Below are 14,871 nucleotides of genomic sequence, written 5' to 3'. Positions count from 1 at the left end.
TTGTATGGGGCGCTTGGCTCGGTTTCCTCCAGTGGACTTGAAAGGTAATTTCTTCATCTTTCCTAAAGCACAAGGTTCACAAAACTCTGGGGTTCCGGTAAGGGTGTCTATGTCCTGGAGCTGTCTTTTTGTAACCATTCGTTGCAAGCAGTCCATTCCAATGTGTCCCATTCTCCTGTGCAATAAATTTACATCTACTGCTGCAAAAGCTGACTCTGGGTTGATTTCTGGTTTTGCTTGGATGTGATAAAGTCCTCGCTTGTATAAGGCAGTGAGGATAAGTTCCTCCTTTTTCCGAACTTCACAAGCATTTGACCCTGCTGGAAAAAGTGTTGATAACCCCATTTTGGACAATTTGTGGACAGAGACGAGTGCTAAAGTGAAGTTTGGCACAAGTAAGACATTTGACAGTGCAATATTGTAGTCCTTTTTGCCAACAGTTGCTTGTAGGATTCCTGTTCCAATGCCAATGGCATTTACAGAGGATTCATCCCCAAAACTGATTGTCCTCGGAGGATGCAGAACATGGTATGTTCCTGGCTCAAACCAGGAGCAGTGAGGGACCATGTGGGATGTTGCTCCGGAGTCAATAATAATTGTTGTTTTGGTCTTATCGGGTTCCGACACAAGGTAAGCTTGAATGCGTTTAGCAAGGGGCTTGGAAATATGTACATGTTCCAATGCAATATGACTTTGTTCCTCCTCGGAGTCAGATCCAGATGATTGCTCCGCTGTATTTGCCTTTTCCTTCTCTTTTCCTTTATCCTTGTGTCTTTCCTTTCCCTTCTTCCTTTGACCTTTTTCAGCTGACTGAAGTGTTCGACACTCAGAGGTGTTGTGTGATTTGGCTTTGTGGAAGTTACACCATTTCTCCTCGGATTTGAGTGCTGATTCAGAACCTCCAGGGGCCTTTCCTGACTGTCGTGCAACTTCTGCAGTGATCTGGATCTCAACTGCATCAAAGGTAAGTTTATTTTCTTCAATCATGTTGATTACTGATAACTGAAATATTTGCCATTCAGGAGTGCATGGGAGAGATTGGAGAAGAGCAAAAGCCATGAGTTTGGTATCAACTCCTAGTTTCATTCCAGAGAGGTGTGAATCAATTGTCCAGATTTTCGCAATGTGGTCCTGGATAGGTGATGTCCCATCCCAGGACAATTTGGTGAGTTGCTGGAATGAATAAAGGCCGAGGCAATGTTGGACATTTGATAGAGTGAGACAAGTTTATCAAATAACTCCTTGGAGCTGGTGAGGTCTCCAGTCCTCATTAGAAGGGCATCAGAGATGTGGTCCTGGATGATTCCATGTGCCTTCTCATCCTTAAGTATCCAGGTGATCTCAGGATCCTCCGAGGAGGTAGGTTTTCCTGGTGAGGGCTTAAGCTCCTCTCCAGTAACAACCCGGAGAACGTTTTCCCGACGTAGCTTTGAGATGATCCGGAGTTTCCATATCTGAAAATTGTTGGGTCCAGTGAGAACTGGACATGCGGATGTATCGCGTGCTGTGGTCATGGTTCCGAGGTTGCCGTTTCAAATAAGAATTATTTCCTGCGTAGCTTTTGCGCACCAGGGCTCATAACCTAATAAAACTAAGTGAAACTCAGCCGCTGCTCGAGAGGCTATAGAAACAACTTTATTATTTACCTAAGTGAAACTACAATAGATGTTAGTTTAAGGTGATCTCTAATAAATGTAATGTAACATACCTCAGCCGCTGCCCGAGAGGCTATAGAAACGACTGAGGTATTCCTATACTAAACCCCCTACTACTTATAGTTGGAGGTGCTACTCGCTACAGTATAATGACTCCTAGGAGAACAATGGTTACTCCATGGAGTGGTGGCTATGCTCCATGGAGAACAATGGCTGCTTTGGCAGAGACCGGGTTTATCTGGTTTTGTCAATTTGTCCATAGCTTAAAGTGGCGAGTGGTCTGTCCTCGCTTGTACTCCAACAGAAGTTGTGACTAGGCAACCAAAACAGACAATCAAAGCCCGCTAGCTCTGCTTTGGTACGTACCGCACATATCAGTGTCAAGACTTGGTATGACCTTATGGAATTCAACTGGTAAGCTCTGCCTGATTTGGTCTATGAGTGCCATTGTGACCCAGTGTGACCAGAAATTGCAGAACCATTCCAAAATCTGTGTTGTCTTTTTAATTTCATTCTGCTGCTCTAATGCTTCAAGTTCTTGCTTATTTTTCTACATTGGCAGCTGGAATACTAAAAATTATATCTACTGGTCAAGTTCTAATGTTCTCAAGCTCAACAACTTGTGAATTATTCAACTTCTTCCCAGACCAATTGCACCTATTGTCCAACAATAGTATTTTCAGGATATAAGCTGGGCTTAAATAAGCCAATGCCCGCAGTGTATGGGCACACTTTTTGATTTTCATGCTGGTGTGCTGCAACACCTCCCATTGAGTGGAGATACAATCCCAGCACTATTGCTACAGTGTGTCAAGGACAGGAGGCAAAGGTGCAGTGCACAAGAATGGATGACAACCATATGGACAACAACTCTATGGACAGCTCTGGCAATTTGTCAAGTGAACATTCAGGTCGACACCAAAGCTTGGAAAGACTGGGAATACATGGTTTGGACAGGGAGGATGTGCAGGATGATCTGCCTGTTGACAAGGGTACTATGGTCAATGAAGGGCATATTGGAGAACTGGAGGTGATGCAGCACAGGAGGCAACTAAGGCTTTTGCGCCAACAATATAGTGTAATTCTCCTTATTCTTGTAGAGGTAACTATCACTACAGTTACAGGTTATGCTGAGCTGGAGTCTGAGAAATTTCAACTGCTGAAGCCTTTCCATATGTCCATCCTTACAGGTCAAGGATGTGTGCTGGAATTATTAGATGGTTATCCAGATCATATTTGCAGCAAGCTTAGTGTTGATTGGGTGGTATTCAGGAAAATTGTTTGTCTTCTTAAGAACAACAAATATGTTGACTCAAAACATGTCTTGATTGAAGAACAGCTTGCAATATTCCTTTACGCATCCATGACCAGATTAATGATCAAACACCTGGGTGAAAAATTTCAAAGCTTAATGACACTGTCTCACAGTAATTCTTTCTCAATTTTAGGATCATTGTTATGATAACACAATTTTTGGACCTTTAATTTTCATTCTCCTATTTAACCTTCTTCTATAGTTTTCACACACTGTGCCATGTGGCACTTTCCTTTTTGTTCAAACTCCATCTTCTTGCGCTGCGCTGCCTTTTCTTATTTTTAGCTATAAACTCTCTCACGCAGTGGAGCTGGTCACATGGGCTGTGCCCATGACATCACCAGCCACTGCCCCCATCAACTGTATAGTACATATGTACAAACAAACCTGTAGTAGTATATATACCCCAATAGATCAAGGAGACTCCTCAGCAAGTCCTCCTGTTGTATCCTCACAACTAACTTGTTGAAGCCTAAGGGGTAACCACTCCCTCATCATTATCTCTATAGCCTGTCTGAGTTGTGCGCCAGAGTTATAAGCTCTTGGTTGTTACATTAGGACTCGCTCTTCATTACTCTCTTGCACTGTGTGCAAACCCGGACCCCAGGGTTAAGGGGATATTATTATTGTTTGGGAATATCCCGTATAGCAGATAGGTGCACTCCTAGCAACGGCCTTGTAGTACTTTGGGAGAAGAGACAATGATTTTGATACGCGGCCCCCAGCGTGAAGGGGAGTACCTTAGCTCAGCAGTCAGTGTGGAACCGCTGTTGATTAGAATTTACATACAAAACTTCCTCTTTGAATACCTCTGACCAGGCTGGGCACTTGCCTCTGCCAGTCTGGAGAAGGGTTGACAGCTTAACAAGCGGACCACCCCCTGACAACCGTTCAAAACCAGGGTTTTTTACTATACCTTTTACATAAATTTTCAAATACTATAGTGTGGGTAGTCGGAGATTGAGATCCGATACTCAGCTGGGAAGAGGTAGATCCGCAGATAGCAAGTGGGGACCCCCAGTTACCTTTCTTTACGTTTACCAAAGAACAAGTCGACATGTCATTGCAAACCCCTGACGTCAACACCCTGTTGCACAACATGCGTGCACGGATTTTGGCATTGACAACGCAACTTGCCAAGCTACAGGCAGCCCCTCCTGCAGCAGCACCCACGGTTGAGAAGAAGTTTAACAAGAAAGCCGAAGTTGTCACTGACCCCGGCGCCTTCGAAGGAGACAGAGCGCGATTTGCCGAATGGTGGATCAAGCTCCAAATTTGGGTCAAGGCAAATTGGGATGCATTTGCCGACAATTTTGAGGTAGCTACTGCAGTACTATCTCGACTAAAAGGACCTGTGGTGGGTCAATACACCCAAGTTAGAATGCAGAAGTGCTACACCGCGGGAGTGTGGTCTGTCTGGGATGATCTCAAAGTTGAGATCAAAAAATATTTCAAACCGCAAGCTGAGCGTGACTGGGCGTGTCAACAAATCTGTTTCTTCAAACAAGGAAACATGAGGACGGACAACTACATAATCTGGTTCCTGGCCCTCTCCATCCAAGGAGGGCTTGGCAATGAACATGCAGTAGAACTGCTGGAACACAATGTGAACCCCCGCATTGCAGAACAAATCTACCTGCAGGATAAGGCATGATAACCTCTTGGACGCAGCCAAGGAGGTGCATAAAATTGGTAGAGCCATGGAGCTTTATGCTATGCACCAAGATGGCGGGTCCACCACCAAAAACAACTTTTCCCAGAGGAGCCCTGGGTCATCAAACCAAAAACAACATCACTCTTGCGGGTTCCAACCATTCAGGTTGCAACTAGGGCAGGGAGCCCCAATGGATATCGGCGCAGTCCAGGGCGGACAGAGGCGCGGATTCAACTGCTATAACTGTGGGCAGGAGGGGCACATAGCCTGAAAGTGTCCAAATGGAGCGCAGGCCGCTCAAAAAAAAATTAACCAAGGACGCCAGGCGTGCCAATTAGAATTAGAAAAACCGGACGATCGGCTCAATTCATTGACCGGTCATTCGTATGACAAAATCAGGGCCTTCTTCTACGATCAGCAGGTTGCAGAGATGAAGGCCCAGGGAAAACTGTTCCGGGGTGTTGCACAAGCAATAAGGGAAAGAAGGGGGTGGCTCCCCAATTTGTAAATAGATTTTTGAATTTATTATCTGAAGTATGTACTTGTATGCGACACTGTGACTGTGGATTTGTCTTGGACCCTCCTGACAATATAGCTGCTTTGAGCGCTGATTCAGTGGGACAAGATGATGAAGGAGTTTACACTGAAAATACTTATAATACAACCGCTGTACCAGTGTCTCCTTTTGAGCGTGGCCCCGGCGAGACAAACACTAGGGTGCTTGATTCTGGTAAAAATAAAAATAAAAATAAAGAAAATCCTAAAGTAGAAAAGCATGTTTCTTTCAATAATTCTTCTTCTTCTTCGGAGCCACTTCCCACAGAAATCCCAAGGCGTGTGTTGATGCGCACATATTTATTCCAAAAGGAGATCCGTTTAGACATTGGTGTGGAAAACCTTGCCCGGGGCATAGTACACCCAACCAGCGCACTACTAGATTCAGGTGCTAACGGAATCTTCATAGACCAGGTCTGGGCGGAGCAAATTGGACTCCCCCTTATAAAATTAGATGTATCTATTCCCGTCTATAATGTTGATGGAATGCTTAACGTGGGTGGCTGTATCACGCACAAATGTTCTTTTGTTGTCGAGTACCAAGGACACAGAGAATGAGTCAGCGCTGAAGCTACCAAACTAGGGAAGATTAATTTAATCTTGGGCTGGACCTGGCTGTTTAAACACAATCCTGAGATCAACTGGCAGACAGGGGTTGTCACATTGTCACGTTGTCCTCAGGAGTGTGAAAACTTGGGTAAACCGAGTTACGTCCATCAAACTGAGTGTCTTGAGAAGATAAACGCTGGTCACATTTATGAGCTCAGATCTATAGAAAAGATTGACGATGACGATGACAAAGTAAAACCCAAAGAAGAGATTAAGAGGTTGGTACCTCCCGAGTACCATGACTTCTGGAAAGTCTTTTCAAAACATAAATCAGAACACTTCCCAGAGGCTAAGCCTTGGGACCATGCTATAGATTTGAAGGATACGTTCAAACCTAGAAAGGGACACATGATTCCCCTCTCTGCCCCAGAAAGAGATGAGGTTTCTAGTTTCATAGATGAACAGCTCAGGAAGGGTTACATCAGACCTTCCAAGAGCCCTATGACGTCCCCAGTGTTCTTCATCCCTAAAAAGGATGGTAAAAAGTGTATGATTATGGACTATTGTTACTTAAATGAGTACACAGTTAAAAATGCATATCCGCTGCCTTTGATTAGTCAGCTAGTAGACAAGTTGGCTGGTGCCAAAATCTTCACAAAGATGGATCTCAGATGGGGGTACAATAATGTACGAATCAAAGAAGAAGATGCTTGGAAGGCTACATTCACATGCCACCGAGGATCCTTTGAACCCCTTGTTTGTCAGGCAACAAATACGAAGCTATATAACAAAACACAATGCCTGGTCAAGTCCTTGCTGGAAGGCGATGAATCAGGGTATGAGGATGAAGAGTATCGGTATAAGCGCAAATCCAAACTAATATTGAACTAGAGAACAATACATTGAGTATGTACTTCTTTATATAGTGAACGGCGATGGTCAGACCGAGAAAGGGAAGTACTGAGAAAGTGGTCTGACCAGCTAGCTAACAAATAAGAAAAAAGGAGAGAGTGGTCCGATCTATCGTATTTACTAATCGTATGAGAAAATGTATTGGTAAGGGATGTGCGATTGGCTGTATCAGTAAGCCCATGAGAAGGCGCTGACTCACAACCTTCTTCGCTTATCAATATTCCTCCGAAGTATTCCCAGACATAGCACTGGATCGTGGCTATGTCATCTGGATATCTTCTCGAGGGTCGACAACAAGTCTACCTCGTTGTAAGTACGATAGAACGTGAGTGTGAAGAGAGAATAAGAAGAAAAATGATAAAAGTAATAAGACACCTGCTGTAATCTCTAGTCCAAGGGCAAGAGGAGTGATGGGGATCGAGTCTGCTAACCACGACATGACGGGAATGCGATAAGAAAAATTGATTCCTCACATCGTTGTTATGTTTTTTGGGTTGACCAATTCACCGGCAAACTTTCAGAGCATGATAAACAAGATCTTTGCGGATATGGAAAACTGTGTCATCATTTACATTGTTGATTTATTAATATTTACAAAGTCGGACGATGAGGCTGAGCATAACAGGATTGTGCAAGAAGTCCTTTGACGCTTACAGGAATAGGACCTATTGGTCAAACCCAAAAAATGTAATTTTAAAGTAAAGGAAGTAGACTTCCTTGGTATGATAATAGGCCAGAACGGAATCAGGATAGACCCTGAGAAAGTTCAAGCTATTTTGGACTGGCCTGAACCTACTCGCGTCAAAGGAGTTAGGGCCTTCCTTGGCTTAGGCAATTTCTACCAAAGATTTTTCGAAAACTTTGCAAAGATAACAAGACCATTGAACGATCTCACTAAAAAGGACATTATGTGGCACTGGGGCGCCAAAGAACAAGAAGCTTTTGATAAGCTTAAACAGGTGTTTACAATGGCGCCCATATTAGCATTTCCAGAATTAAACAAAGAGTTCCGGCTAGAAACCAACTCTTCTGATTTTGCTACTGGGGCTGTTTTGTCAATTAAATGCCCTGACAATCTTTGGAGGCCTTGTGCCTATTTATCACATAGTTTGTCGCCTACAGAGCGCAACTATCAAATCTATGATAAAGAGATGCTGGCCATCATTAGAGCTTTAGAGCACTGGCGGCACTACTTAGAAGGTGCTAGACACCAATTTGAAATTTGGACCGATCATAAGAATCTGGAGTATTTTATGACAGCCCGAGACTTGAAACGGAGACAAGCTTGCTACGTGGTGTATTTGTCAAGGTTTAATTATAAATTGATTCACAAGCCTGGAACTTCAATGGGGAAAGCGGATGCTTTATCCAGAAGAGAGAATTATGCCAACGGCATCGAGGATGACAACAAAGGTGTTACCCTGATAGACCAATCAAGGGTTGCCAATGTTAGAATAGGGCAGGATTCTAATCTTCTGGAAGTCTTCAGGAAAAACATCTCCTCTGAAGAGAAGGCACACCTTGACGGCAATGAGAACTATTTATGGGAAGATGGGCTCTTCCATTTTAAAGACAAAATCTATGTGCCTGAGTCCGCAAGGATCAAGGCAATAGGCAGACATCACAACACTCCAGTGGCTGGGCACCCTGGATGGCAACAAACGATGGAGTTGATCTCCAGAAACTACATGTGGCCTGGCATGGTCAAAGATGTTCAGGAATACATAAAATCCTGTTTGAGATGTGCCATGGCAAAGAATTCCCATCAACCGCCGGCCGGTAAACTTATGCCAAATCCGATACCAGCTGGTCCCTGGCAAAATATAAATATCTCCGGATATTTAGTAATGACAGACAGACAGATTGGGCCAAGTGGCTAAAAATAGCCCAGTTCTCTTACAATATCAAACAGTCATCGGCTACAGGGAAAGCACCAGACGAGGTTACAAGATTGTACCTTCCCAGAATGGGTGTAGAGCCTGGAAAAAGCAAGAACGAGGCTGCTGAGAACATGGTCAAAGACATGAAGTCAGTCTTAGACAAAACGTGCAAGGCGCTATTCAAAACTGCAGAGCAGATGAAAGACAGGGCAGAGCGTAGACGCTCTAAGGCCCCTGACTACAAGGTTGGCGACCTGGTCTGGTTAGATACCGACCACTTAAAGTTAAAAGATCAGCAGTCTAGAAAACTGACCAAAAAGTGGATTGGCCCTTACCGGATTAAAGAAGTCAAACCCAATGCAGTGGAGCTGGAGCTCCCAAAACGAATGAGGGTAGTACTCACGGTCAACATTAGCCATGTGAAACCCTACAAAGGGCTGCTGCCAGGACAGCGTGTAGACTAGCCCGGACCGGTTGTAGTCACTCAGGAAGGTGAAGAAGAGTTCAAAGTCGAACGGGTGGTGGATGCACACTTGAAGCGTGGTAAAATAGAATTCCTAGTCCTATGGAAAGGCTATGGAGACGAGGACAGAATGTGGGAGCCAGAAGCCCATCTGGATCACTCCCGCAATGCTGTTTGCGAATTTTATTCTAAGAACCCCTCAGCTCCTAGAAAGCTTAGAGGCATGGACTCAAAACTTTTCAATTCCCTTTTTCAACCTATGCCCGAAAATTTAACTACCACCTCCGGTATTTGGTCAAGCCTGGAAGTCGAGCCTTAGAAGGGGGGTAGTGTTACAATAACACAATTTTCGGACCTTTCCTTTAATTTTCATTCTCCGCTTTAACCTTTTACTTCAGTTCACACTCCGTGCCATACAGCACTTTCCTTTTTCGTTCTAACTCCACCTTCTCGCACAGCGCTGCCTTTATTCTTCTTTTAGACTCAAACTCTCTCATGCAGTGGAGCTGGTCACACGGGCTGTGCCCTCTGACATCATCAGCCACTGCCTTTATCAACTGTACAGTACATAGGTACAAACACTCTGTATTAGTATAAATACCCCAATAGATCAAGGAGACTCCTCAGTGAGTCCTCCTGTTGTTAACCAACAAACTCTCTGCAGCCTAAGGGGTAACCACTCCCCATCCACTACCTTTATAGTGTGTTCCTGTGTGCGCCAGAGTAACTAACTCTTGGTTGTTACACCTGATGAGAATGAGCCAACTCCCCCATATATTGCCAATAACCCCAAGCTTTGACAATTTTGTGGTGCTGGTGGTGCCATCAATGGGACACATTGCATGTGCTCCCAACCCTGCCAAATGGTCTGCATCCTGGAATCAGAAAAGTGGCATATCCCAGAATATCCTTACCTGGTGTGACTTCAATCTGAGGTTTAGTTTACTTACATCATGAGTGGCTGGGAGGGATCCACTGTAGATGCAAGGCTCTTCTATAATGCTTGCATGCATAATCTTGCGGTGCCAGTGAGAAAATACCACCTTGCTGATGCAGGATTTCCCTCCTGTGCTCAACTCCTTATCCCCTACCTGACAAATTATGACATTTGTTTATAGTATAAGACAACATGCATTGGCCAGGGCTTGAACCTGGGACTCCAGCTTTCATGGTCTGGTGCTTTTACCAACTGAGCTACCAAGGTGTACTTGGAAAGCATACTGATTGGTTGCATGCCCAGAAGGTCCAGAATCACTGTACACGGGTGCGGATCCCATTGTGTATTGTGATACTACCATGGGGTTTGCTATCATTTGTCTGAATTTGCTTGTGCAAGCCAACAGTGAGTGTTCAATCTTTACCATGTGTTTGCCCACAACATCATCAAACAGATCTTTGGCATGCTCAAACACCATTTTTGAATCCTCAATACCAGAGTACAGCATGGCAATCCAGGCCCTCATCCCTCTGCACTCATATCATGAGACTGGCCATTCTGGTATTTGTTTACTCACTAGTTTCATCCTATATATATGCTAACAGGTCTCAGTATATACAGTATGTTCCTCAGGATTTGTCCTGTATCACAACACAATGGGATCCGCACCCGTGTACAGTGATTCTGGACCTTCTGGGCATGCAACCAATCAGTATGCTTTCCAAGTACGCCTTGGTAGCTTAGTTGGTAAAGCACCAGACCATGAAAGCTGGAGTCCCAGGTTCAAGCCCTGGCCAATGCATGTTTTCTCATACTATAAACAAATGTCATAATTTGTCATCCTGCATAGTCAAGACCCCAACTTGGAGTATTCCTGCTTCACAAGTGTCTGCAAAACTCATATTATAGGTATGTAGTATTAGCCAATTGTATCTAATGAGCCAACTTCTGCTTACTATTTAACAGATTAGACATATATACCACAGCAATTGCAGGCTCTGTTAGCTGTCTCACCAATCTGCCATCTTTTTCAGCATCACCCCCAGCCTCAATTCAGCCTCACCTCCACCAGACCATATATTAAGTAATTGTTTCATGCATACTGTATTCCTCTGATCAACCTCTTATACCAGAACACACTGGCAGCCTTACCATTCCTTTCTTCAGCCATTATCATCTTTTCACTCTTCTCCTTCCACTTCCTATCTTATCACTCCCACCCTCTTCTGTCAGATGTCAGGCTCGAATGAACCTAACACCATTCCTTTGAGGAAGGAGATAGTGTAATTGATCCTTGCTTGGTTGGTGCAGAATGTGCCCGGGCGGTTGCTATAGTTTAGCTGGCATTGCACAATGAAGGAGCAAAGCTTCCTGGGGTTGGAGCCATTGAAGGTGTTGGGGTCACCGATTTTTGTGTGTGCGGAGCCGCTGGTGGGGTTGTGAGGATCTGGCAAGCAAGGTGATTGCTTGAGGGTAAAATCCTTGATGTCCTCATTCTCTGGCTTGCTGCAAGGTAAGTCAGTGGGAGAAAGTGCTGGACAATCTGGAAGTGGGGTTGGTGTGTGTGGAGGAAGTACAAGGAGAGGTTGGATGTTGGGGGGCCATGGAAATGGATAATGCCTCTATGAGTTGACAAGTGGAAAAACTGTGAAACTCAGTGTCACCCTAGGAGATACCATGTACGCACATGTGTTTGACCATTTGGGAAGTATGGAGGGTCTGGGAAGTGTCAGTTTGAATCTGCCTTTAAAAAGGACAACAAATATAATCCGCAAAGATTTGAACATAAAAACTATAATCTGACTTCCAGATCACATTCAATGTCACCGTATACATATATATACAAAATACGTGAAAATACATTGAAGGGGGTGTTTTGCAAATAGCAAAGGACATAGATCATCCTAGCAAGCTATAGTTCTTTTTGTTGAGTTACTACTACTACCGCCCATATAAATGCACTCATGCTCCATGCGCGAGCGAGACTTGCAGAGGTAGCTGTATTCCCGCCTCGAGCTTGCCCCTTATAATGGGCACCATCATTCCCGAGTTGAGTCGCATGATATCCATCCCCTCAGGATATTGGAACACCAACGTCTCAACGAGCTCCGAGAGTACAGCCTGCATCTCGAGTAATCTGTATATGTACGTACCAAGAATAGGGGTGATTAGTGGTTTTACCAGGATTATCGTGAACGAGGGATACGTACGCAAAGCGCCATCTGTATCGATGGAGCTTGTCAGCATATGAGGTATGGTACAGACTGGAGGGAACTCACCCGATGCAAGCACGTATGCCGGCAGCTAATGAGAACGTCCAACGGGCATTTAAATCGCGCCTGCATATTATATATAATACATCACTCACAAAAACTCATTCTGGAAATTGCGAACAAAATGTCATGAGAAGAGTGCGGTGATGAAACCAGACGAAAAGACGCACAAGTTTGCGAACACCCCAACGGACGTCCGCCCCTCCTTGCCACTATCTAAGAATCTGCTAGGGTTCCAGCTATCTCCATCTTCTCCCCATACACTTTGTAGTCTATCACCATTGCAGTTGTTAAGATGGTCTTGGTGCCAGAAGAGCGCAACGACACTCACCGATTGTAAGCACAGACAGAGACATTGATCGTCTGACCCTTGCTGACGGAAATCTGGTCTATCATTTTACCTGACACAGTTTCAAGCGGCTCAGAAAGAGGGAGAATATCTTCGCCACCCGCTTCTCGGAATAGTACGGCACCAACAGGATGCAAGCGCAGACTTTCCTGAAAACATCATTTTCAGACTTGTCTTCCACACGGTTAACACGGTACTTGCACCAACCTTGAGAACGGCATTCAAGAAGGGCATCGAGTCGAAATCACTAGGCACAAAGTCTTCATCTCCACGAGTTTCCACGTCCTTACGAGCAGCCGCTATTTCGTCACGGACCTTTTGCTGGTCTTCTGGATGTCTGGCTAGTTCATAAAGAGTCCAGACAAGGGTATTGGCAGTCGTATCGTGACCAGCCAAAAGAAGTGTCCTAGATGGAGTCACTGTTTTCAGCCACAAAGTTATTGAACCAAATATATTCCAACTGAATAATCACGCTATTTGGGAAAGCATCTCATCCTCATTCAAACGTTTCTTGGCATCTTCAGCAATATTAGATTGCACTGATGAAAATATCAAATCAGTCACACCAAGCTGTCATTGCTCGAATGACATGTTGCGTACCCAAGATACTCAGGATATCTTTACTACCCTTCTCAGTTCCAGAAGCTTTCTGATCTACAAGATCCTTTCCAATGCGGAAAGACGTGTCCAGAAAGTCTTTGAAGCGGCTGTACTCCCTTGTTGGAATATGCCTGACGTAGTGCAGGATTGAGTCGGGAATATAGCGCCACGTAGCCTTGAACAATACATCCCATGCAGGTGGATGGAGCATAGAATCCAAACTATAATGTAATATAAATACGATAAATACCGAGAGAAGAGAGACTTACAAGAGATCCCTAAAGACAACTGCAAGTTCATTTTCCTGGTCGTCTAAAGCTCCAAATCGATAGTCGAAGGCAACTAATGATAGAGAATATCAGCATGTACTCAACAGTGTGTAGCAAAAACGTAGTCACCTTCACCAATAACATCTAATGTCATTCTAGCCATCATTTGAGGAATGTTGATGATAGCACTATCAAGAGAAGGACTTGATTCTATTTGATCCTTCCATTTCCGAGATAACTGATGGAGAAATAAGATACATGTTAACATAACTAAGAAACGCTAGTGAAGAGCCTCTTACACGAGCAGCTGATTGTCTAAAGTTAGGTAAGAATGTGCGCAACTGTCCTGCTGAAAAGGCTGGGGACATAATTTTCCTCTGACGCTGGTGAACTTCGCCTAACCCAAAAGGGTGCCCTTAATATGGCTCACAAGAAGCAATTGGGTAACATACCTTGAACCGAGACAATACCTCGACCCGAGATATTCTTAGCGGCTTGCTCCAACATCTTGGTCTTCGGGAATCGATAAGCAGAGGTATGGAAGATATACTGAAGAGTCTTCGGATCTGCTGTCCACAACACGTCCTCCTGATTCACGTCAGAGACCGTCAATATGCATTCAGCATAACGAAAGATAATTGGACATACACCAAAGCACCCCTGTGTGCGCCAAGTGGGGCCGTACTGGCGAGCCCACTGGAATTCAAGGTCTCCTATTTCCTCTTGGTGACGGATCTGCATTTCATGACCTACAAACGATACACCCGTCCGAAATCAGTCCAACAGCACTAGACGCTAATAAGATCTACCAGGATACGAAACGAACCTAATAATCGGGAGGGCGAAACGGGTCCTCGAATGTCCTTGATGGAGCGGCGCCGCACGCGATAGCGTGCAGTCACTGCAAGCAGCACAAGCAAGCTCAAAAAAGACCAAGATACTATAACGCTCATTGAATCTGTTTGTAGGGAAATGAAGGATGAAGGTTCTGATGCAGTTTCAGTCACCGAGTACTTATATTCATGCTTTTTCCGTCGGGAGGAACAGATAGCTCTGACCTGCTCTGACTCGCAAGGTTTATCTACGTCAGAAGCCTCGGAGCCGTTTTACATGAAAGTGAGTGGCTTGGCATTATGCTGGTATCGAGCGGCGACCCATCATGAATCCAGATGGCCAATCAGGAAATCGCGAGACACCTAGGAGGACATATACCGATTGTGTTGATGCATATTCAACACCTGTTCATATCTGCCTATTCATTTCGGACCTCTGGGTTTGAGACTAGCTGTATACGTACCCGCAGCCATATATGCCCGCTGACTCCTCCTCTAGTCTATTCCACTTGCGGTAAGTGTCTCTATCATTGATGCCCCCCTACAGAGGTACCATCCCTCATCGTGTATTTGAACTTGAAGACTGCTTTGATACCTCTTAGTTACAGTGACGGTACTGGTGGCATG

General features: G+C 44.6%; 3 protein-coding genes across 3 annotated transcripts; 2 read left to right on the top strand and 1 right to left on the bottom strand.

Moving 5' to 3' along the window:
• Positions 1 to 4,027: 4,027 nt before the first annotated feature.
• Positions 4,028 to 4,624, top strand: SERLADRAFT_438297 (uncharacterized protein; the record flags this gene model as incomplete). Its single annotated transcript, XM_007318635.1, has 1 exon — positions 4,028 to 4,624. The coding sequence occupies one exon, from the start codon at positions 4,028 to 4,030 to the stop codon at positions 4,622 to 4,624; it is 597 nt and encodes a 198-aa protein (XP_007318697.1).
• Positions 4,625 to 5,545: 921 nt separating this feature from the next.
• On the top strand, positions 5,546 to 5,833 carry SERLADRAFT_340019 (uncharacterized protein; the record flags this gene model as incomplete). The annotated part of the gene is made up of 2 exons (XM_007318634.1): positions 5,546 to 5,699; positions 5,739 to 5,833. Coding segments are annotated over 2 exons (249 nt in total), but the record flags the coding sequence as incomplete, so codon positions are not given.
• A 5,856-nt stretch (positions 5,834 to 11,689) lies between these two features.
• Positions 11,690 to 14,401, bottom strand: SERLADRAFT_468346 (uncharacterized protein; the record flags this gene model as incomplete). The annotated part of the gene is made up of 15 exons (XM_007318633.1): positions 11,690 to 12,057; positions 12,131 to 12,142; positions 12,200 to 12,224; positions 12,289 to 12,299; positions 12,364 to 12,465; positions 12,525 to 12,691; positions 12,750 to 12,948; positions 13,015 to 13,081; positions 13,143 to 13,363; positions 13,412 to 13,484; positions 13,541 to 13,649; positions 13,711 to 13,808; positions 13,864 to 13,999; positions 14,060 to 14,160; positions 14,238 to 14,401. The coding sequence occupies 15 exons, from the start codon at positions 14,362 to 14,364 to the stop codon at positions 11,883 to 11,885; spliced, it is 1,623 nt and encodes a 540-aa protein (XP_007318695.1).
• Between the last annotated feature and the right edge of the window lie 470 nt (positions 14,402 to 14,871).

This window comes from Serpula lacrymans (assembly GCF_000218685.1).
Source record: "Serpula lacrymans var. lacrymans S7.9 unplaced genomic scaffold SERLAscaffold_7, whole genome shotgun sequence".
NCBI classification, from domain to species: domain Eukaryota; kingdom Fungi; phylum Basidiomycota; class Agaricomycetes; order Boletales; family Serpulaceae; genus Serpula; species Serpula lacrymans.
This window is presented reverse-complemented; position numbering and strand designations above follow the sequence as displayed.